Source organism: Lepisma saccharinum, chromosome 22 (genome assembly GCF_977018435.1).
Source record: "Lepisma saccharinum chromosome 22, izLepSacc3.1, whole genome shotgun sequence".
NCBI classification, from domain to species: Eukaryota; Metazoa; Arthropoda; class Insecta; order Zygentoma; family Lepismatidae; genus Lepisma; species Lepisma saccharinum.
This window is the reverse complement of record NC_139250.1, coordinates 1,255,662-1,278,824: the sequence shown is the minus strand read 5'-3', so window position 1 is coordinate 1,278,824 and position 23,163 is coordinate 1,255,662. Positions and strand designations below refer to the sequence as shown.

Genomic DNA, 23,163 nt, shown 5'->3' with positions numbered 1-23,163 from the left:
GGGAATCAAACTTTGCTCTCCTGTGTGGCACTGAGATACCCTACCGACTAGAACACAGCAGCTCTTTTTAATATGTGTAGTATAGAAATCAATGTAGAACATGTATTTTGTATGTATATTGCATTTTAAGTTATGTATTTTTTACATGGAGAGGGCAGAAAAATTCAAAAACTTTACAAGTTTGAATTGATGACATATTATAGAAATCAAACAGTGGGTCAAACTTGAAGCACTGCCAGGCGCGTCCAATCCTGTAGCTATTCCACTCTTGAAATGTATGCTGCTTGTTGCACTCCCAAAGTAAACTATAACAAATTTCATGAAAATATCAGAGTTCTTGATTAAACAAAACTGTATTGACAACCCATTCTTGTGTCTCGTAAATATGACATACAGGAAGAAGATGTGAATCACCAGAAGTTGAATATGAGATGGAAGGAACATTTTCCTTAAATGTGTAAAGGTAAAGGTGGTAAGAAGTTGGCCTCCCCGATGGCGCAGTGGTAGCATCGTTGCCTTGTAATCAAGGGGTCCCGGGTTTGATACCTGGTGGAGGCACATAGTGGTTCAGATTCCACTTTAAATTGTAGGTCCAGTCACAATTAGCCTTACTGTGCCTAAAGTGGACTTAAAACCTCAACTCAACTCTAGGTAAGAAGTTTTCCATTTCATCTTGAATTTAACATTCCATTTGCCTTACTAGAAAGTGACCCAATAGCATAGTTTTCATGTTATTGCCTGGTAAGAAAGTAGTTCCATCTCCATTCTCAGTGGAGGAACATCTCACTGAAACTGTCGTTCCTTAGTACAAACTCGGATATGAAGTTTTACCAGAAAATGAATGTAAACTCACATCATTTTCCACAGTCAATGGAATTACATCTGCAACATAAGCACAAGGAACATTGCATGTAACAATTAGACCGTGGGTTCCTACACTAAAAACTACCAAAAACTGATCACATCATCCCAATTATGGCCAAGATCAAGAATATGTGCACCTCTATCCCTCCATATCACCCCATATGCCTTTATGCATACCCACAGGGGTACCTTTACCTTTTATATGAACCTGCTGAGTATATTTTTCTAATTAGTGCCATTAGATTACATGTAGTCATGAGCATTCACAGTTTTTTTTTAATTTTGGGAGGGAAGGTTGGGGGGGAGGTGCAACCAATTCATTTTTTTCTTAAAAGACTGCTTCAGTTTGAAGTTAATGTTTTACTGCTATTCAGCTACAGTACTGAATGACCATTTAATACAAGGTTCGTTGACGGTGTTTGCCGCTGCCTCATATGCGGTGGAAACTCATAGTGGTTCGGATTCCACTTTAAACTGTAGGTCCAGTCCCAATTAGCCTATCTGTGCATAAAAGTGGACAAAAACTCAAAACTCTTTTCTTGTATCCATATATTTCCAGTTATTTGTTATGCGATTCATATTATAGTGATGATAATGTCTCACTGTGTTGTAAGTGCATGTCTGCAATCTCTCAAGAAAACTAAAAGTACTCTTATAGCAACATTTGGAGGCGGGTTATGACATGAGCGAGGAAGTCTATAGAAAACAGACAGCTGTAGAAGGAAGATCCTTGTAGTGCGATTGTGATAAAACTTCACGTTGCGGGTCGGCCATGTGGATACTCGTAGTTGAAATTGGTTTATTAGAAATTTGTATATAATTTTGCCATTGATTGTGGTGGTTGAATATTTAAGTCAAGATATTATCTCTTTTTTTTATAGAGGTGTCTCGGGCAAGATATTCTATGGCAAGGAAAGTACCAGTCTTACTTGCTGTTATAAATTAATGCAAAGTACTGTGACTAAAATGAAATTATATGTGTGAAATATGTAATTTAGGCTGACAATCATCTTTAAGGGGGCTATGCCCCCCTCGCACTCTCCTTGTAATCCTCATGCTTGTATTTTAATTTTCAATCTGTGCTAAATACTAAAGAAGTGCACAATGCTTTGTCACTTGATATTTTTTTTTTAACAAAAGTAATTTGTCTAATGTTGATATAATATATCCTGAAAAGTTGGATTTGTACTTGAATTTTGTCTTCTTTCTGTAGGGAACCTGTTTCATTATGAATCTTATTTGGATACGGATAACATGTAACAATGCCTTCTGGGATATATGCATTAAACTTGGCTTTACTTACGAACATAATGTGTGTATGATAACGTTCCAGATATTTGTTTGCATTAATACACAAGCTTTAGAGTATGTGCGAGTAATTTGATTGTTGTCATGCTTATGTGACATAATAGGAGATGAGGTAGTCCCGAGACATTAAAGCATGCTTTGTTTTGGTACATGTGAGATGTGATCTCTTACATTCAAAAAACAATATACCAGTCAAGAATTTGGCACCATTTTGAACATGTAAGTTCTGACCACTTCTTGTGAGAGGCCTCAATTAATTTTCTCGAGTTTTCTAACTTGAAAGGTATACATATCCCACGCTCCCTTTAAAAAACCTGATGGCCTGAATGACACTCATGAAAACAAGGTTCATTCAAATCGTCATTAGTTTCTGAAATGTAGACGTTTCATTAGGAGCAGTATATAATTTCAAATTTCACCCCAAATAAACCAGGCATTGAGGCTAATACTGCAGAAATCCTGCCATCGAAGGGTTAAGTATGTTCAGAGTGCAGTGCTGATAGAAATAATAATCCCATATTACTAGTGAAAAATATATTTTTATTTGCCTATGATTTCATTGACTGCCACTATTAAAAAAGAGGCTTTCTTTGTTGTAGCCCTCATTAATTGATTAAACAATGTCTTAGTATATTATGTACACAGGCATTGCACAAAATATTTAGAATATTTATATAGCATATAAATTCATAGGTTCACATACATGTTAATCTGAATAGCTGTAATTTGATAATGAAATCAATTTTTAGTACACAATATTTTTTCAGAATTAATAAAACACTGCATGCTCATTCTGCATAGTGCTATTAACAACACCAAGATAGATGGATGCCTACCAACAAATAAGTAAAAACAAATGCATTTTTATGCATTTATTCCCTCTGTCTCGATTTGTTTTTACCATTACTGCATAATCCACACAATATTTGTGTTGACGTGTCCCCAAGCTCACTTGATATTGGCCTTTGAATTCAGATTATGGATAACAAAGAAATCTTGATTTCAGACCAATTCCTTACACTGGCAGTAAGTTAGTTATTTGATTTTCTTAAAATAGGTAATGGCCTCCCCGATGGCGTAGTAGTAACATCGTCATCTTGTAATCAAGGGGTCCCGCGTTCGATACCTGGGGGCACAGTGGTTTGGATCCCACTTTTTTAAACTGTAGGTTTAGTCCCGATTAGCCTATCTGTACAATTTTCTGTTAGGTTCAGTGTAATATCAAGCAGCACATTTCTGTAAGATATTCTTTGTCTGGCCATCGTCCGTGTGATTTCAATCATCTGCATTTGCACCACCTTACCACTTAGTTCCAACTACTGTACATGAGAATTTGTTTAAGAGTACTTGTCTATTAAGTCATGCGCCATTTCCCTCCCATCTATGTGCTTCACAGAGGGAAACACATTCCTCGATATGCCTTTCCTCGGAATAGCAACTCGTTGACGTGCTGAGCTCTCCGATCGTGAAACACGCACATGTGCCCTGTGGGGCAGGAGCACCTGTAATAGGACGAGTAGTAGTCTGCTCGGATGTGCCCGCAGAATTGTTGAGGCTTGCATTTCTCTAACTGGAAAGTAAAGAAAAGGAATTCTTACAACTCTATAACCAATTTCCTTTCTTGTTTTTTTCTTGTAAAATTTGAAACAACATGATATACGAGGATCATTTCCAAAAAAGTGAATACTCAACAATGTGTCCACTGTTCGTTACTGGTAGCAACAATTAATCCTGGATTCAGATTATGGCCTTATTCCTGCCTCTACATGTGAAATGTTACAGTTCCACAGATTGGCGTTTGGTGGCAGCACTGTACTTAGTGTAGCCATATTGAGTAGTGCGCTCTAAAACAATATTCTCGTGAACAAATTGCATTCGTCAAAATACAAGTTGCAGGCGAATGAAATACTGTTAAGTGCCACAGATAACTTGTGCAAGCTTTTGGTGATGAGGCACTTTAATAACCAACAGTGGTTAAGCTGTTCGCCATATTGATTCACCAAGACCACAAAAGTTCCAACAAGCACCCAGCAACATTAAGGTGATGTGAACGAAGTCATTTTCCTTTGTCACAGTACCAAAGGGAGTTTCCGTGAACACTGAGTATTACAGTAACCTCATGGAGAATCACCTTCATCCAGCTATTAAAACAAGAACAAAAAAAACGACCAATTCTTCTGGCGAGATGCGATTGTTCTATACCGTAATGCAATAATTCAGTTCGGTAACTGTTTGAGCCGTGAGATTAGGAAGTGATAAGGCACCCCCTCTGTAGTCTGGACATGAGTTCGTGTGATTATGACTTATTTCGGAAGCTACAATATCCTCTATGAGGACATCTCTCCAAGACCAAAGTGCAGTCCTTGGGGCGGTCCTTCAGTGATATAGAGAAAACAGTTCCGCTGGCGACATGAGAAAATGGCCAGAAATTAGGAAGCATGTGCTATACTCGGCCAGGGAGTATTGCGAAGGAATGCAGTATAACCTTGTTCTCCATAATTATATAAGTAGAAAGTTATGGACACCCTGACAACTTTTTTTTAATGATCCTCGTATTTGTTTTATGTGAGAAAAATCAAAAGTGCCAGCCTTAAGCTTCGTTGTGAAATTTCATTGTTAAGCCTCTATCCATAGGTTGGATTTAAAATGTCACCTCCCCTATGTCCACGATTGTGAAGGTGCTGTATGCATTATTAGAGAAGTGCATCTCTCACTCTCCCATTAACTATAATTCCTATTACATTCAACTGCATTTTACATGCATAATGAAATTTTTGCAACAGTATTGCATCACTGTTGGAATTAGTACTTTTTTATTTTATTAGTTAGTTTCTACAGTAACCACTTCTTCATCTAAAAACATACAACATTTCTTCCCAAAACACAGACATCTTATTTACAGTTGCTAAGAAATTCAAACATGTTCTATTCTTGTTTGAGAAGTATTTCTGTATTTCCATGTTAGGTGTAGAACATATCAGTTTCTCTGCCAGCAGTGACAAAACCCACAGATTGGATAGTAAACAGCAATGTTGAAAATTGTCAAAACAAGAGAAAGCACCTGTATATGATAAGGCAATTTTGCCACCCCAAATTCGTGTGCCCATAGGCGTAATTCTGGCCCTGTTTGTACTACAAGCATTAGCTCTGCAGTGCAGAAAGATTGTCCCTGATAGCCATGTGAAAGAAAGGTGATTGTGTAATACAGCACTTGGTACCAGCATTCAAAATTTTGTTTCTATTTTCCTGGTATGTTGATGTCTTGCACATACTTGCGGTAATGTGAAGCACGTAGCCAGAATTTTATTTCAGCAAGCACCATCTAAAGGCAAAAAAATGGAGGGATAGAAGCCCTGAAGATGAATTTCTCAGTACATTACAACTTATTAGACAAGATGTTTAAACTTACTAAAAAAGTAAAATTAATTGCCACTATATACTATTTAAATTAGGTATTTGTAGGATTTCTGAGGAGTCTTCAGCCCCAGAGTCCCCCTCCTGGCTATGTGCCTGGGTAATGGTGGTGTGTGTTAGCAGAGAGCCACACACACCTAAAGAATATATTTAAAAAAGACTAAGCCTGAGAAAGATGTGAGGCCAACGTTGACTAGAAATTGAAAGTAACATCCTGAATGGTTTTGGAAGATATCAGTTGTCCATATGGATTGCATATAATGTTCTTGATTATGATAACTGGCTACATGGTTGACTTCGTACCATATTTCATCTTTTTATCACCCCAGTTACTTTGAAAAGACAAGAACAGTAAGGGGCCTAGAGTCGTTTTCACGTTCAGAAGAGACAACGGGGCTTATGGAGAAACCGCACAGTGTTGCCAATACAGCGCTAGCTCGTGTCGCCGGGAAATGATGACCTTCCTTCACAATGAAGGTGTTACATATTTTGTATATATAATGATAATTATATGTAATTATTAACATTAATATTATACTGTGAACGTTACAGTTACCCTTTTTACTATGATCCATTGCGATCACAACACACGCGAGTGTAATGCAAGAATATGACACTTCAGAAATCACTTGAAAAAGTAAAAATCACTGAGAGCTCACTCAACTGAAAACACTTTTTCGGGAGAGGGAAAAAGTCTAAACAGACCAAAGCAGATCTCTCACTCAAGTAAGGGGACTCTGGCACATGGGTTAGATTCAAGTTGCAACCCAAACAAACAAATGAGTTATGGCCCACGTGAACTGATAAGACGTGAATGACTCAAGCAAGGCATGTCATATTTCTATCTTGAAGCCCCATATTTTGTCACGTGTTGGAAAGCCTTTCAAAGGTTAATATGGTGTCTATTAATTTATGTGAAAGGTGATCTTCATTTCAGCATTAATGTCGACAGTAATATAAACGAAAACAAGTGTATTTGCGACAGCACTAATGTTGCTCACAACAGCAGCATTAGAAATAATTGTCAATTATTAAATTTAAGTAATTTCAATTCTATTATAACAAACTGCATGAAGTTCATATTTTTACTGAATGGAAATAAAATAACAACTGGAAAACTTGGTGGTGATTAGCCGGAATGCTGCGGTGAGTCGGCTCAAGATGGCCAGACAACGGCTCCTTACTTCGCGCGCGGTTCGGGTTAAAAAGAAACTCCAAATGCATGGAAGTAATATTTCTGGGAACCTTTGAGTGGTTATAAAAAATAATTTCATTATTTTCTCCACAACTTTGTCGCTGGAAGTTTTTACTTGGAATTACAGAACAAAAAATGGCCAGCGACGACATTTTCTACTGCACGAATATAAAAAATCTCCACATACTTTATTTGAATATTTTTTAATGCAAATATGCTTTAAAGTATTGATAAATTCTGAGTACCACCGTCACCTATGACAATTAAAAAACAGTCAATTTTTTTCATAATGAAAGCTTCAATCTTACGGCATGTTTCAACGTTAGGAATGAAAACAATGTAAAAATTGTGTTTTCACAGAAAATTTGCGTTTTTAATTTATCTAAAATTATGTAAGCAAGTTACCAGTTTTTTGTGTTCACCATCGTATTCTCTACAAAATTTCCTGCAAAACTGCAGGTACCGATTTTACTTAAGCTAAATTTGTAAATCCAGAAATTTGACAACAGCGCGATTGTATTTCCCATAAGAAAAGCATTGCCCATAAGAGCCCATTGTGTCTTCTGAACGTGAAAACGACTCTAGTATAATGCTCCATCCTAAACGACACCCACGGTTTCTGATGTCACGATACGTTGATCTCCAAACCCAGAATTACCTTACTGCAGCTGTATATATCGCTCCTCTCGACCGTTCCGTTGTTGAAGTCGTTGTCCAGGGACCGTAGATGCTTCCAGTATCTGTTCTTGTGGCAGAAACAGGATGCCGTGACCATAGTGTGCATAAGAAGCCGCGTGGTTCCATCTGGTGAAGGCTGAGAAGCAGGCTCCGTGCGATTGGTCTCCGTCAGGGCAGGCTTGTGCGATGAGCATGGTGGCAGTTGCCGGACATTTTGGCAAAACTACAATGAAGAAATGGCTAATGATCAAGCGTTGTGTTTGAAACCAAACACTGATGACTTATTTCACAACATTTAGTCACTAAATCACACAACTTACTTGTGAAATGCGATTCAATAGCTAACAGTCAAATACCAAAACTAGTGTGCCGCGACACCCTGAGGCACTGTGGTTGGCTTACAAAGACACCGCGAAATGTTCCAATATTTTCACTGAAATGATATGATTGTTCCAAGTGTGTGTTTATTTTTTAAATTTAAGGCAAGCAACATAACCACACTGAGCATTGCAAGTGTTACATAGGCCTACATTCTGACTAGGGTGCCGTGGAAAATCTTGAAACACTAAGGGCACCGTGAAACGAAAAGGTTTGGGAGCCCTTGGTGCATGGTGTATGTTTGTATGATTTTTTTTTAAAGAACCAGATGACAAGGAATTAATTTAAAATCATATCTACTTCTCGCACTGAAACATTTCATACTAGGAGAAATCTTTCGACCGGTGTTTCAAAAACCAGTGGGTCACACTTCAATGTGTAAGGAATATACATTGTTGTGCTGTGAAGGTCTTTTGTCTTTGATACAAATGCAGTCTTTGTAATTATTACCCTCAAATGCTTCTCCACAAGTATTCACGTATACACACACAGTTGTGATTTAACTAGCAAAATATAACATTTACGTGTTAAAGAAATGTAAGAACACTGGACTTTATCTTGACATCTTAAACAGCTCCATCTGCTTTAAGCTGATATCTTATTCAAGTCATGGACGTTGCGAGAGGGGGATTGAACTGGTGAGTCAATCCCGCCTGAAAATTAACATCATCCATTATTTTGAGACAAGAGAAATCCATTCAGTTTATTGTTGAAGCGAATAACAAAACAAAAACTACATTAGACTGGAAAATTTGCATTTAAAATGCAGGAACAAAGTTATAACTTCATGTTTCTACAACTTACTCCACACCATAATGGTTTTCAAAATTCCAACAATGAGATTCTTATGTGAGAGGTCATACATGGTATATAGTTCACAACTAAAATTTCCCTCTGGCTGTGAAAAGATTTTTTTTTTTGTAGAATGAGGTCCATAAAAGTAAAATACAAAATAAAATAACTATGCATTTCACCTTTTAACTATATGAAATGGATAAAGAAAAACAGTTGTGTTGGATAATCAATCACAATAGTAATAAATTGGCAACAAATAATGGTTTATTATTATTGGGCATGATAATTATTTGACTTTTATTATTTCTAATATTCAATTTTGTTAACTTCCTGGCAATACCCATGATTCATGTTAGTGTCTCATTGTTGAACAATCTAAAAATGTGAAATAATCGATGATCCTGCATCTAAAAGATTCAAACTTGAAGGAATATGTGAGGTGCCAGACTAAAAATTATGGTCACATTTTGCAACTTGCGATTCATAATTTTCGACATTGGTTCAACGAATGGCTATTACATTAGAAGTAGATAATGTTAGCATGTGGCATTGATATGGAATGGTATCGTTTGAATTAGTTGTTGATACCAGGTGAATGTCCTACAGCATATGAAAATGCATAATTTATCCGCATTCATTAGCATTAAAGTGCTTTGGAACTGTGCATTTTGGGTTCACATCTTGTGTGTAGTTTTGTTCATTCTTAACAACACCAGAGGTGCAACCACAAATTGTCGGGGGGGGGGGGGGGAGCAAGTACCAGGATAAATGTACCAATAATAATATTATTGTTATTATTGATTTGATTTATTTTACTTCGCTTCTTGTGCCACGTTTGGCTAATTTGCGAAGATGGGGATGAGTGATGATATGTGAAATTAATGAATGGACACTCACAAACATACATGCCCAAGCCGGGATTCGAACCTGGGACCAACATTATTATTATTATTAGTAGTAGTAGTAGTAGTTTCAAAGACGTTATTACCCTTGTAAATTATGCAAAAAGGGGTAGAAGTTGGTGCTAAAGCATTTGCATTTGAACAAACGATTTGAATTAATTTTTCAACTAGTTCAATTTCACATTGATAATGGAAAACAAGCACAGAAACTATTTTTGAAAGACAGAAAATGCTTGATAAATGCATTCCAAATATAATCTTTTTTACATTAACATGTATAACTTTCGTGCACAATATATTTCACATATATGCGACATGGACACTAAATTGTGTACGTTCCTTTTCCTCAAATCAATTGTTCATGCATTTAAAACAAAATCAATTAAGACAAGTCTTATTTCTCTCTGTGGAAATTTATAATGCATTACAGAGAACAATGATATATTTCGAGCAAGAAAATTTTTGGATCCAATTTTTTTGCAGGCTGTAATCAATATTGATTTAATAGGGCGCAAATGATTTCACAGGACGTCAATTCATTCTCTCTTTTACAACTTTTGTGCCTCCCCGATGGTGTAGTTAGTGGTAACATTGTTGCCTTGTGATCAAGGGGTCCCAGTGGAGGCACATGGCACAGTGGTTCGGATCCCACTTTAAACTTTAAATGTCCAGTCCCGATTAGCCTTTTTGCACGTAAAGTGGACTTAAAACAAAAAATCAATCAATTAATGTTACAACTTATTTTCATTCATTTAAGTCGTTCAGCGCCCAGGGCCGACTCCCGCCGCCCCCCTAGCTACGGTCCTGAACTTGATAAGATTAAGAAAATTTTATCAAAAGTAATTTTATTTGCATAAAATTTGAAGTTTGGGGGTAAATGCCCCCTGCAGGTGCACTTGGCCATCGATGTTTGTCCCCCCCCCCCCCCCGTGGTTGTGCCACTGGACAACACATATACAATGCCCATAAAGGTGTTTAAAGAAGACATATTACATTACAAACTATTGTATGTGTTACGAAGGTTTGAGAAAATTAGCCTGTCAAATTATTAAATAAACCCATTTGAATACCAAATGTATAGCAGGTCTTGCTTTAATAAAAACTGACAATATCTTCATCAATTTTATTAATATTAGAAAATGTTTTGATAGAGAACTTCTTAATATGAAAATCCACGTTTTTGGATTAGTCACAACCTTTGATGTAAAAACAAAACGGAAATATACCGTGTTCGTTAGAACCTGTCCCTTTTCCTGTGCTAACGATCGTTCGACAGTTTCGGTGCCAATGAGAAATGAGGAAAAAAAGTCTGCTGGGCAGCGAGGAGAGAATGGAAGGAAGAAGAAAGGTGCTTACATAGACACTGTTGCCACGTAGCAGTCTAACTCAGGTGTTTTGTTTGTGTCGTGTTGAAGAAGCTTGTTTTGTAAGTGTGCAGGTTGCGCCATTGAAATGTTTTGGGGGGGGGGAATTTTTTTCCCCTTCAAATAAATAACATTTATATGTAGTTACCAAAATATATGTAAAAATTTTACACCTTAAATGCACCATATTGAATCCATTAGATGAAGAAGAGAAAGTGTTTAAGGATGTTATCGAAGCAAGGGGAGTAGGAGAAATATCCACCTAGAAAATATTAGGCCTTATTTTACATGTATGTTTTGGGGGTGATTCTGAATTAAACGTTGGGGGGGGGGGGGACAGTATCCAACTCTAGGTCATAGGTTATGGTGGGCATTTTAGTTCGAGGGATTGAGCATTAAATTGAGGGGAATATCCAATTCTTGGGTATTACTATTGTTATAGACTGTTGAGAAATGGAGACAGAATTAATTTTTTAGAGAAGGCAATATCCACTTTTCAATATCAACAGTAAGCCTAAAATTGGCTTGGAAATTATGTTTGTAGGATTGAGTATTAAATTTAAAGGGGGAGATAGGAAGCTTTTGATAAAGTGTTAAATATTAACTTGTCAAGGAATTTCTGTAGTGGAGAGAGAGTTCGAACATTAAATTTTGAAGACTGTATTTAGCGACGTTTAGACCCCAAACTTGCCAAAAGAGAAGCTGGAAAGACTAATTAATTATCTCAGGGCTCCTAAGAAAGTATTAACATCCCATTAAATTAATATTCTTGAAAGCCTGCAAATAGATGGATTTAACATTTTCTTGCTCGCGATGCTGTGTTGCAAGGATGTGTGTGTCTTTGGCGCTTTGCTGAGATGAATGTGAAGTTTTATACTATAGGTGCATTACAAGACATAAGTGATATTCTCGAAATTCATTAATAACATCACTTAATGCTTAGTGTTGGTATGCTGCTTAATTTAGAGCAGGTTCATCATTTGGAACAAAAATATATCTAATCTGCATTTCTAACTTCACGTCACAGAAAAAATTACTTTAACAAGTTAAATTTGCACTGAAGATAAAATCCACGTAATTATTGTTATGGGTTACTAAAATAATTATATTTACCCCAAGAAAAGGGGGGGGGGGTTCTTTGAAAGAGGAACCGTATTATATTTTCGTCTTGAGTTTTACTTTGTGGGGATTATTACTATATGGTTTGAGTACGTGAATAATATAATTTGGGGAGACGCATGACATGATTTGGGGGGGGGGGATTTGCACCATTGGCCTTGTGGGGATGGGCACCCCTGCTGATTAGTGTGCGTTTTAAAATATCCAGGATGGAATTTATTCTGGTGATATTTACTTGTGTCCTTTTTGTGTTTAGTGTCATCTTAACTGGAACATTCAGGAAGGGAATTGTGTAATTGTGCATTTCAGCGTATTTTATACACAGCCTGGCTTCGGCTTTCCCCAGCACGGGGTTCACGCGGTCTGCAGCGGCAATGCCGCGTGGTTTCTGCTAGAAAAGCCAGCCATCGGCAAGCGCGGGAAGCGGGACAGGTTGTAACAAATGCGTTTTTTTTATATAGGTTACAACCAAACGCGTTGCTTTTTCATGAATTTATTATTACAATAAAAATATTGTAGTAAAATTGTATTTGGAATAAAAGATGCTTGATGAGCAACTGTAAATGCACTTTAGAACATCAAATGTCAAGTGAAATAATAATAATATATTCTTTATTTCCGTAGACCCATATCCAAGGGTGTGAAAAACGTCATACAATACTAAATGGAGTAGGATTACAATGAAAAGAACAATGGGTTAAACAGTTATAAGTGTCACATACTAAACTTGTAAAGGAGAAAATCCAAATATAAGAGACATACAATGTCAAAGTAATTTACATGCTGTAGTTTACTAATCCAGTTTAACTATTTAAATTCATTGAGATTATAGAGGTATATCTGTTAAATACTGTTTAATTGCTTCCAGTTTCTTGGAAGTTTCTGTAATTTTTTGAGGTGTGTTGGAAGATTGTTATGGTATTTTATTCCTGCAACATGAGGTGATTTGTCTGAAAGAGCAAATCTGTGTGCTTGCATGTGGAAGTTCTCTTTTTGACGTGTGTTGTGGTGATGCACGGTCGAATTTTTTATCTAATTTGCGGTGTTTTAGTACATATTCAGTTACTTTATAAATATATAGGGAATATATGGTCATAATTTTATTTTCTCTACATAATTCTCTACATGAGTTTCTAATTGGTATTTTGAACATATACCGTATTGCTCTTTTCTGGAGAGTAAGCAGTCTTTGGGTGTATTCCTGTGCAGCTCCTCCCCATGCTATTATGCAATATTCTAGGTATGGATATACAAGTCCATAGTATATAGTTGTGTTTATTTCAGACACATGATATTGTGTTAGGAGTTTTAGGAGATATAACTTTTTCCCTACTTTTTTGCATACCTGGTCAATATGATATGCCCATCTTATTTTGTCATCAATAACTAAACCTCAAAATCCTGGGGAACCATAGCCATAGAACATTTAAGGCAGTCTGTATGAAATGAAATATGAAGAACTGCTGCAATAGAAAATTAATGACTTACCTAATTAAAGCATAGCTTATGTCTTTTGCCAACCTGCTTATGAGGTTATTTTTACTCTTACTTTATTGGTTTCCTGGCACGTATTCAGTTTGAACGCAATATTTCAAGTGTTTCAAACTCTTACCTTCAGTTGTGATCGGTTGTCAAGCGGCATGGTCCGTTGGTCTCTGTCCCTGGCGTCGCTCCATCCCATGGGACACTCCATCCTCTCGGGACACCTGCATATTCTCTGCACGATGGGAGGCATCCAGAACCTCTTGTGGATGACGTTGCAAGCACCCATCGGAGGGCATGTCGGGAGATCCCTCTCGTTCCTAGCCTGGAGCCAGAACAAGAGATAAATCATTACTGGCTTGCTTGTAAATATTACTCCCATGAACTGGATTTGCCACACTGTGGGCAGCGAAGACGGTGTGGACATTATCTCGCATAAGAAAATTAATAAGTCCTTCATTTTGTTTATCGTAATAATAGGGCCTATAAAACTAAAATATGTATGCAATTATGTCATATGAATTGGAAAATATGTCATGAAAAATTACAAATATGTCAGAAAAATGCAGAAATATTCCCAGTAAAGTAAAAAATATGTACAACAGTACTCTCGAATTTCTCCCATACCCGATAGAGTAGAGTAGGGGCTGTAATGTACCGAATGTTATTTTTACTTTTGACTGATTTTTGTGAAAAGCCAAAAAGGCAAAGAAATGAAAACGAAACTTCTTTACTTCCCGTGCAACAATCAGAGAGAACATTTTGCCTCAATAATGTTTGCATGGCTATCAATAATCGGCAGGATAAAAAAAAAAAGTGGGGTATTATTGTTCTGTACTAAGAAAAGACTGTACCTTTCCATATCCTGCCATCGACAAAACGAACTATCCGTTGTGCTACAGCTACAAAGAAAAAAATATGAAATAACCGATTATGTGCGAGAGAATTACGAAATTATACAGAAATATGTCTTATTACAACAAAATTGAAGAAATATGTTGTAAAAACGCGAAATTGGTGAAATATGTCCAAATATGTTTTTTCAAGTTTATCTATTTCGGCTGATTTTCATCAGATATGTAAAGATCTCACCCCAATATTAGATCCGAAACCAAATGAAATATATGTTATTACATAAAGTCACGGTCCCTAGTAATCAACAACTTCAGTTGGGAGCCTGTCTCGTCTAAGGGCTAGGTTTTTCATTGGGTGGGACGTGGTCATGGCATCTAGTCAAATCGCCACTTTTGTCTTTCGACAAGAAACGCCCCAATTGTCCACACGATGCTGGGTCAATGCCGAAATTTTGGGGGCTCCTACTGTGAATCGAACCCGGGACCCAATGGAATAAAGCCGGCAGCTCCTGGTTCTTGCAAAGCTGTTGCTACATGGAGTTTTAGTTTAAGTTGGAATAATAGCGAAGAAGAAGGTTTATATGCTTTTTCTACAAGTCCTCTTCGGATTCACTCCGCTGTAAACCCAACAGGGAAGCCAAGGTCACGAAGCAGATTCCTTGCTTCCCGTACACTCCCCGTGGGCAGCTACAGGACGGGTCAAGGGGGTCCGCCCTGGAGAAAGGAAAAATTGCCTGGCTCTTATTAATTTTCATCTATTTTTATTGCATTTCCATTCGCGCCTCTATATCTTCAACTTACTCTCCCTCCCTCTCTTTCTTGCTTTTTATTTCCCATTCTCAGTCGTTTCTTGTTATATTTTCCCCTTCTTTCTCTCTCTATCGTTTCTTTTACTTCTCTATTTATTTCTGTTCCCTTTTCTCGCAGTTGAAACGTTTCTTTCTTCATGACCTGTAAACATGACGTCACGTGATTTTAATATGGGTGTAACATAGAGCACACCTTTTTTTGTTAGCCAGTTTTGTCTTCCCCGTTTCTGAAACATCACTTATCGCCCACTTCCATCATCATAAGCCATCGACGCCACGACCTTTGAACAACCACACGTCTTCACTGAAACAGATTGTTGGTGAAGCAAGTCGCAATTAGCAACCGCAAACACAACTCCAGACATATTCTCAAGCAGCGCACAGTATCCGCTGTGCATTTGCGTGTTTGGTTTCGATATCTCGAGCTCTCGGCCGAGTGGCGCACGTGTTTATAGAGGAACGATCTGCATAAGTGAGGGAGAAGAGCTTAACACGATAATGGGCCGTGTGTTTGTTGGCCTTGGTGGCCCTTGCGAGGAGCCTTCCTGCTCCTTCACGCACCAGGTACTCGCTGCGTCTGCTCGTAGGTTTCTTGTTGTTACACAAAACACTGGAGCTTCAAAAGCTCTTCGCAGATCGGCTGCGAAAGGCTGTTGTTAGCACTTGGGTGTTGGTGTATTTGATGCAGGGTGGTTTCGTTTAAATACACTTGAAGCACTTTGTCGCGAAACAGTTCCATTCTATATTTTAGGAGTGCATTCTTATTCGTGTTGGGAACGACAAAAAACAAGACGAAAGTATGAATTGAAAATGCAAGAAATTACTTGTATAAGGAAAGAAGCTCAAATTATTTTGTGTCCGTTGTAAGAACGAAGTCAACGTAAAAACACACACGTGACTTGCGGGAAATTCTGTTGCTCATCGGAATATAATGCGTATGGTAAATCCATAGGGCCGCGGCATCTCAGTTAGTAGGACCAGGAGATTTTCCAGTCATGTCACTGTTTCTGCGGGGCCCTGAGGCAAGCTCAGCTTCGTATCAATGGGTACCGGGGGGGTTAAAGGCGGCCAGGCGTGATGCTGATCACATCATCCCAACTACGGCGGAGATCAAGAATATGTGGAGCTTTACCTCCACATCACCCCATCTGCTTTCATACCTTTATCTTTACTTACCCTTTTCAAATATTTCAAAATAAATCATTGCCATAATTTCGAAGTATGTGCCCCTTGAAAACAGCCAGGCTACACTCATGATATTCACTTCTTGTTTCCACCTGTATCTAGCAGTGTACGAGGGCCACTATTTATATTTTGAGCCTTGGCAACACTGATTGAAGTTAGGCGCGATTTGACGTTTGCACGGAATCGTCTGGAATTATTGACCATAACGTACTTCAAATGTTTTGTCAATAGCTGGATTTGTGTTGTTTATGTTGCATTGGAGATTGCGCGACAACAATAAAATGGAATTAACTCGTGAACATTTTCGTGCGGTGATTTTTTACGATTTTCGACGTGGATTATCAAGACAAGAGTGCATCGATCAACTTACTTCCACATTTGGCGATGAAGCCCCATCCTTTGCCACTGTGAAACGCTGGTATAACGAATTTAATCGTGGCCGCCATTCGCTCACCGACGAGATTCGCGAAGGTCGTCCAAAATCAGTTGTTGTTCAAGAAAACATTGATGCTGTGCAAAACGTAATACTGCAAGATCGTCATGTGACATACTGTGAGATTAAGGCAACCATAGGCATTAGTTCCACCAGCATATATAAAATATTACATGATCATTTAGCTGTGAGAAAGGTATGTTCTCGTTGGATCCCACACAATTTGACAAAAACTCAAAAAGACGCTCGCGTCAATTGGTGCAAACAAATGCTCAATAAATACAATCGTGGTGCTTCAAAGACGTATATAAGATTGTAACAGGAGACGAATCATGGATATATGCATATGAGCCGGAACGTAAACAGCAGTCGACTGTATGGGTGTTTCAAGATGAACCCAATCCAACAAAAGTTGTTCGCGCTCGAAGCATATCGAAACAAATGGTCGCCTGTTTTTTCGGGGAAACTGGTCATGAGGCAACTGTGCCTTTAGAGGAACGTAGAACGGTCAACTCTGAATGGTACACAACAATTTGTTTGCCAGAGGTTTTCGGTCAAATACGGAAAACAAACAAACGCCGTCGGATCATTCTTCATCAAGACAATGCCAGCTGTCACACATCTCGTCTAACAACCGACTTTATGAACAGTCAAAAAATCGAATTGATGGGTCATCCGCCGTACAGTCCTGATTTGGCACCCAATGACTTCTTCTTGTTCCCGAATGTCAAGAATAAATTGCGTGGACAACGATTTTCGTCGGCGGAAGACGCCGTTTATGCGTTCAAAAACCATATTATGTAGGTGTCTCAAGAAGATTGGAAAAACTGCTTTGACAAATGGTTCGAACGAATGCAAAAGTGTATTGACCATAAAGGAGAATACTTCGAAAAACAATCAAGCAGTTTTCAATGCCAAATTCCTGTTTTTTCATTGTTAGGCTCAAAATATAAATTGTGACCCTCGTATCCTCCCGCCGAATCAATCGTAAACCCCCTCTGTTCCCGTGCATTGATGCCGAACACCACTTGGCGACCGAAAACAGGAAAAGCGCGAAATTCGCGAAGTGCTCGGGAGGCAGCTGAGCCAACGTCCCGGCCCTTCACTCCATTAACGTCATCTCGAGAGCATCGGGCGACGGAGTGAAGTGCTTCAAGGTGGAATCCTTGACATGAACACAAAAAAAGCCCTGGCGGTTAAATGTGTGTCATACTTTTTTGATGCGAGGCTATAAATAGCCTACCTGGCAACATGATTGCCGAGTGTCAGGTCTAGACGGAAAAAACACCTGTGTTTCGTTCACACTTGTCTTTTCTGACGAGTGCTTGGGGAGAGGAGGCGGTTTCTTTACAACAGAGATCGCTGGGAATAGAAGTTGGTTTGCAAGATCTTAGCGTGGCACAGTCAGTAGGATGAATCCGGAACATGGTAATGCGGCAAACATAAGGGAAGCAGCCCTTATTTGGACCTTTAGGTTACTCGCGACGAAGTGGGAAGGAAGTGAATAAGCTTAACTGAAGGTACAGTGGGATCCATGACTATTACCGTGCAAATTGTCCATGACTATTTTCATTAATTTTTCTCTTACGTCCCCTGTTTTTAAGCGATGAATTTTTATGTATGTTGGTGCAGGAGTTGTCAACAGCCTGTTTTAAGTTTTCTTTTAATTCTTGAAGCTCTTATTTGGTCAAATAAAGTGCACGAACATGATGATTGACAATTTACACGGTAATGCTCGTGGATCCCACTGTACCACCGACGACGATGAACTAGCAAGACGTCTGTGTGCGCTTTATTCATAATATCAAATGTTTTGACCACTTTACCCCAGCTATCGAGGAACTAAAGCCCGAACGACCAAAGAACGAACTCAGGATACCCAGACTTTTCGCCTCCAGTTGTGGGTGAAAAGCGGTGTTGCTACGCGGCGGCAACCATTAGGCTTCCAAAACTACTCGAAACGAAACATTTGGCAACGCAGAATACCACGAGAATATCCCCTCACCACGGCCGATTGGTTAAGCGGTTCATGTGACCCTTCCTGGCTTTCGACGGAAAAGACAAAAATAGAATTTTCAAGTTTGTTCTTTCGCCGAATAGGCTTTAGGCTGGTTCGACCTTTTCACACGTCGCTTTCACGATCTTACAGCGCTCTACAAATTGTACATTCACGAGAACCCCCCACTTTCAGGATTTCAGCACACTCCTTTGCCACCTGTTCGCGAGACAGATATGCTGACCATCCCCTCCCACAAGACAACATTGTACGGAAATTCCTTCATGGTCACCGCTACCAGAGCGTGGAACGACCTCCCAAATGACATAACAACACACTCTTCTCCTATCGGCCAATTTAAATCAAAATTAAGGAATCATCATGTGGAGTAAACAAACTTACCAGTACTGAAAACAGGGAAATACAATAGACAATCTTCTTTGGTTTCCTTGAATTGCGATTTTCAAAATGTTGCTGTTTTAGCTCAACACGCTGTGCTATTTCCTCAATAAATTGTCATTTTTATTATGGTGGTCAACATACCTATATATTGTCAGTCAGAGGAGTCTCGTGAACACATGCGGTGCATGCTACGCTTGCGTCAATTGTGGGAAAAAGGACAGCTTGCTCTGCGACGACATTCATGAGCATTTCTACATTCTAATTTCTTCATATATGAGAAGTATTTATTTTACACGAGAGCGCTGAACTAAGCTTATATTACATTTCTTGGATCTGATGTGACGCATGCATCAATTGTGGGAAAAGAATTATTACTTTCTTTCACTTCAGATCCAAGAAATGTAATATAACCTTTAGTTGAGCGCTCTCGTGTAAAATAAATACTTCTCCTAGATGAAGAAATTAAAATGTAGAAATGCTCATGAATGTCGTCGCAGAGCAAGCTGTCCTTTTTCCCACAATTGACGCATGCGTTCACGAGACGCCTCGTCCATAGTCGGTTGCAAGCGTGTTCGATAGCACAGATGTCAACCTTTCAACACTTCTAAAGCGTATACGTAAGTCGAGTAGCCGTCCGGAAGCAGTGGCGTGCTCAAGGGGGGTTGGTGGGGGTTATAACCATCCCGTTGGCCCAGTATTCCTAAAAAAAGTAAAAGGTAGCAAAAGATGGTGAAATGTGGGCTGACTCCCAGAAAAAGTGTACATAACCCCTCCCTTTCGAAGATCCTGGGCACGGAAGCCCACCCTCCTGGAAAATGAATGTCCACCTGAAAATTATGTATTTCACACATAATTTCATTTCGGCCACAGTAATTTATGTTCATTATTATAAATACGTTCAAGGAACATGATAATTTCAGACTGAAATAGTGTTTTTTGAGGGGGCGTCACTATTAAGGGGAAAATATGCCTCCTTTGCCCCCCTGGAAAAAATTACCTTGCTTGCCCTTCCCTGGAAAGAAATCCTTCGGACGTCCATGAGTAGACCTGATTTTTGTCTCTTGGACGTGCATTTGGATTTTTGTAATACCCCCCCCCCCCTAAAGACATTCATTATTGATATATATATATATATATATATATATATATATATATATATATATATATTGGAGTTATCGGGAATTACTAATACTTATTCACAGTAGCAGAATTAAAAGTTTAATGCAGTTTAATATTGGCCTACCGTGGCTAATTATTTTCAATGTACCTAATTTCTCAGAAGGACCAAACGGGTTGCCAACAAACTGAAGCTTTTCGCCAGTGATCGCCAAAATCACTGTGATTTCTCGAATCGCCGGTAAAGCATAGAGGCCAATGCAATCACCAGTTCTAGCTGTACGATCACCCATGGCTATATCTCCTCGTGTGCAGATGAGGTATCATGACAAATGTGTTGCCATGTTTGGAGGAAAGTCTCAAATGACTGACCTCCGACGCAAATGAAAGGCTTTTATTTTTAGTTGTCATCGTAATTCATTCTTTGTTTAGCCTAGCAAGGGCAGTTGTCTTAAATCTGGTGTGTGTCATTTTCTGCTTTTTTATCGTGGCCATATGGGATTGAAGGCCAGATATTATTCTCTGTGCATCAGTGACGTAATCAACTGGTTTCCGTGGCGCATTTAGAAAGTGCGTTTGCGCGTGTGTTTGGGGGAAGGGGGAGGGGCTGCATTTCCTTGTTGTGGATATTGTATTGACGGAAATACGCTCCGTATAAATGAGTGCTAAATTATTTTTTTTCAAAATGAGGCAAGAGTGACTTGTTTACTTTTAAAATTATTTTATTTCTTATACTGCCGATTAAGAAGACATTTAAAAATCCAACATTGTATATTCATAGCGAATATTGTATTTTTTATTTTGCGTCGAGTTTTTTCCTCCTTTGGCTAATCGCGACGATGAAAATGATCCACAACAAAGAAAATCCACGCTCAAGACTACTCGAACGCGGAATCTTGGGAAGCAAGATCGTGAGAGAACGCTCACACAGGGTGTCTAAAATGGGACATGTGAGATTTTGAACGTCTGTTGTGCCCAAGGAATAAAGATGTTCGAGAGACGCTTTTGTTTTCATTGACAGTTTTGGAATGGCAGCCCAAAAATTGGTTTTCGGTTTCAGTTAATTTAACTGACGTTTTCGAGACGAAAGACAAATCGTAAAAGTCTTTCCACGTCAACACAAGAAAACACATGGATTTATCGTGGTACTCTTATTATCGACAGCAGGATTTGGAATCTTGGGGTGTATATATGGGGCGCGGACCACACTGTGACGATTGCGACGTTTATAAGAGCTTAAGCAACACCACAGTGGCGGTGTTCAGTCACCTTTCATCCACGCCGGCTCGATGTCTGGGCAGAGTTCATGACGATCTTAATTAACTTTTGATTCCGCTACGGTCTTGTTTCATTACCTACATAGCAATGTCTTAAACCAAAAATAAATTTTAAAATTAAAATTGATGGTGTATCCCGTCCCCTCCCGTAGAACAGTTATGCAATATTTACAAGTTCAGCCGCTTCGGAAAAATTGTGCGTGATAGTACAAGAAATTGCTTTTTATAATCAATTTAGCTTTATGATATATAAATACTGTATTCTAATTCTTGTAAAAAAAAACAAACTACGTGCCCTGTTTTTGAGAATTGATTGATTTTTCTTAGCTTTTCTGCCATTTTTGGCAAATCGCGAAGATGAACATGCGTGATGATATGATTTATGAAGGGACAGTCACACAGAACATCCATGCCCTGGCCGGGATTCGAACCAGGGACCTCTGGAATTATAGCGCGCCACGGAGGACGGTTGTTTTTGTAAATGAACAAGCAGACTGTTAATGTTAATGGTAAGATATTGCCAGTGTTGGGCGATATATCGTCACGATATTTAGCGATATATATGGTGGAGACGATATATCGCCGATATCACGGTAGGAAAAAATATCGTATCGTCTGTGACGATATATCATTTCCGATATCCTCCATCCTTAGATAAATATTACGGTAATTTCTCGCGGTGCTCTCAGAAAACTCAGTTCCTTGACAAAGAGGTTAAACTTCGACAACGAACGAAAGCCTAGATGGTGTTACTTTAGCCAACGTACCTCCCCTATGTAGATGAAGACCGCCTCGGGAAGCTGCGTGTTGAATCCGGAGAAGTAGGCGCTTGCAGTGTGAAGGGCAGCGGCGAGCGTCAACCAGCTGACTGCAGACATGGCTGCCGGGGAACTGAGTGTCCCCGCGTCGCCAACTTCCCTTTAAACGCCTGCGAAGGCCACGGAGAATCACGCCCGTATTTTCGGCGACGTTGCGTCGCTTCTGGGGCAGTATGCGCGCTTGCCCTAAGCCGACGCTACGTTTCTCACCGGAAACGCCACTTTGGCGAAACGTTTTGATTGATAAGAGTGATTAATTTGGTTCGCTTTTCTGCCATTTTTGGCTAATCGAGAATATGGGGAATAGTGATGGCTTGATGAAGAGACGGACACTCGCAAAGAACACACGCGCCCAGTTCGGGAATCGAACCCGGGACCCCTGGTGTTGTAGTGCGATGTGATAACCACTCCGCCACGGAGGCCGGCTGTTTTGAAACGTGTTTCGCAGTGGCGTGCGAGCTTCTCGTGGACGTAACTTGGAACCTAAATTTTGGGGGAGCGGACAGAGTCGAACTTGGGATTTAAATTTTGGAGAGGCAAAATCGATTTTTTTTTCTCCATAAAAATTGTAATACTATTTTTTGATAATACTTTACTATTTTTAAATATAATTATTTTTTTTACTATATTTTTAACAGCAGTAATGTTTTGATAACTTTTACATTTGTGAAATTACAAACTTTGCTCCTCTTATCCCAGGATGTTAACAAAAGCACCATTATGTTCTAATTATTAATGAACCTGAAAATTGGGAGGCAATTTACGTGTGTATGC

At 38.9% G+C, this 23,163-nt stretch overlaps 2 protein-coding genes across 3 annotated transcripts in view; one reads left to right on the top strand and one right to left on the bottom strand.

Moving 5' to 3' along the window:
- Positions 1-23,163, top strand: part of LOC146004984 (uncharacterized) — a 62,400-nt gene that overhangs the window by 28,666 nt on the left and 10,571 nt on the right. The gene's annotated exons all lie outside the window — the stretch shown is intronic.
- LOC146004566 (uncharacterized) lies at positions 2,692-22,467 on the bottom strand. Its single transcript, XM_083143435.1, has 4 exons — positions 22,339-22,467; positions 13,630-13,824; positions 7,440-7,682; positions 2,692-3,742 (listed from the first exon to the last, which is right to left on the bottom strand). Exons 1-4 carry the CDS (start codon positions 22,447-22,449, stop codon positions 3,563-3,565), a joined length of 729 nt encoding a protein of 242 aa, XP_082999561.1. The 5' UTR covers positions 22,450-22,467; the 3' UTR covers positions 2,692-3,562.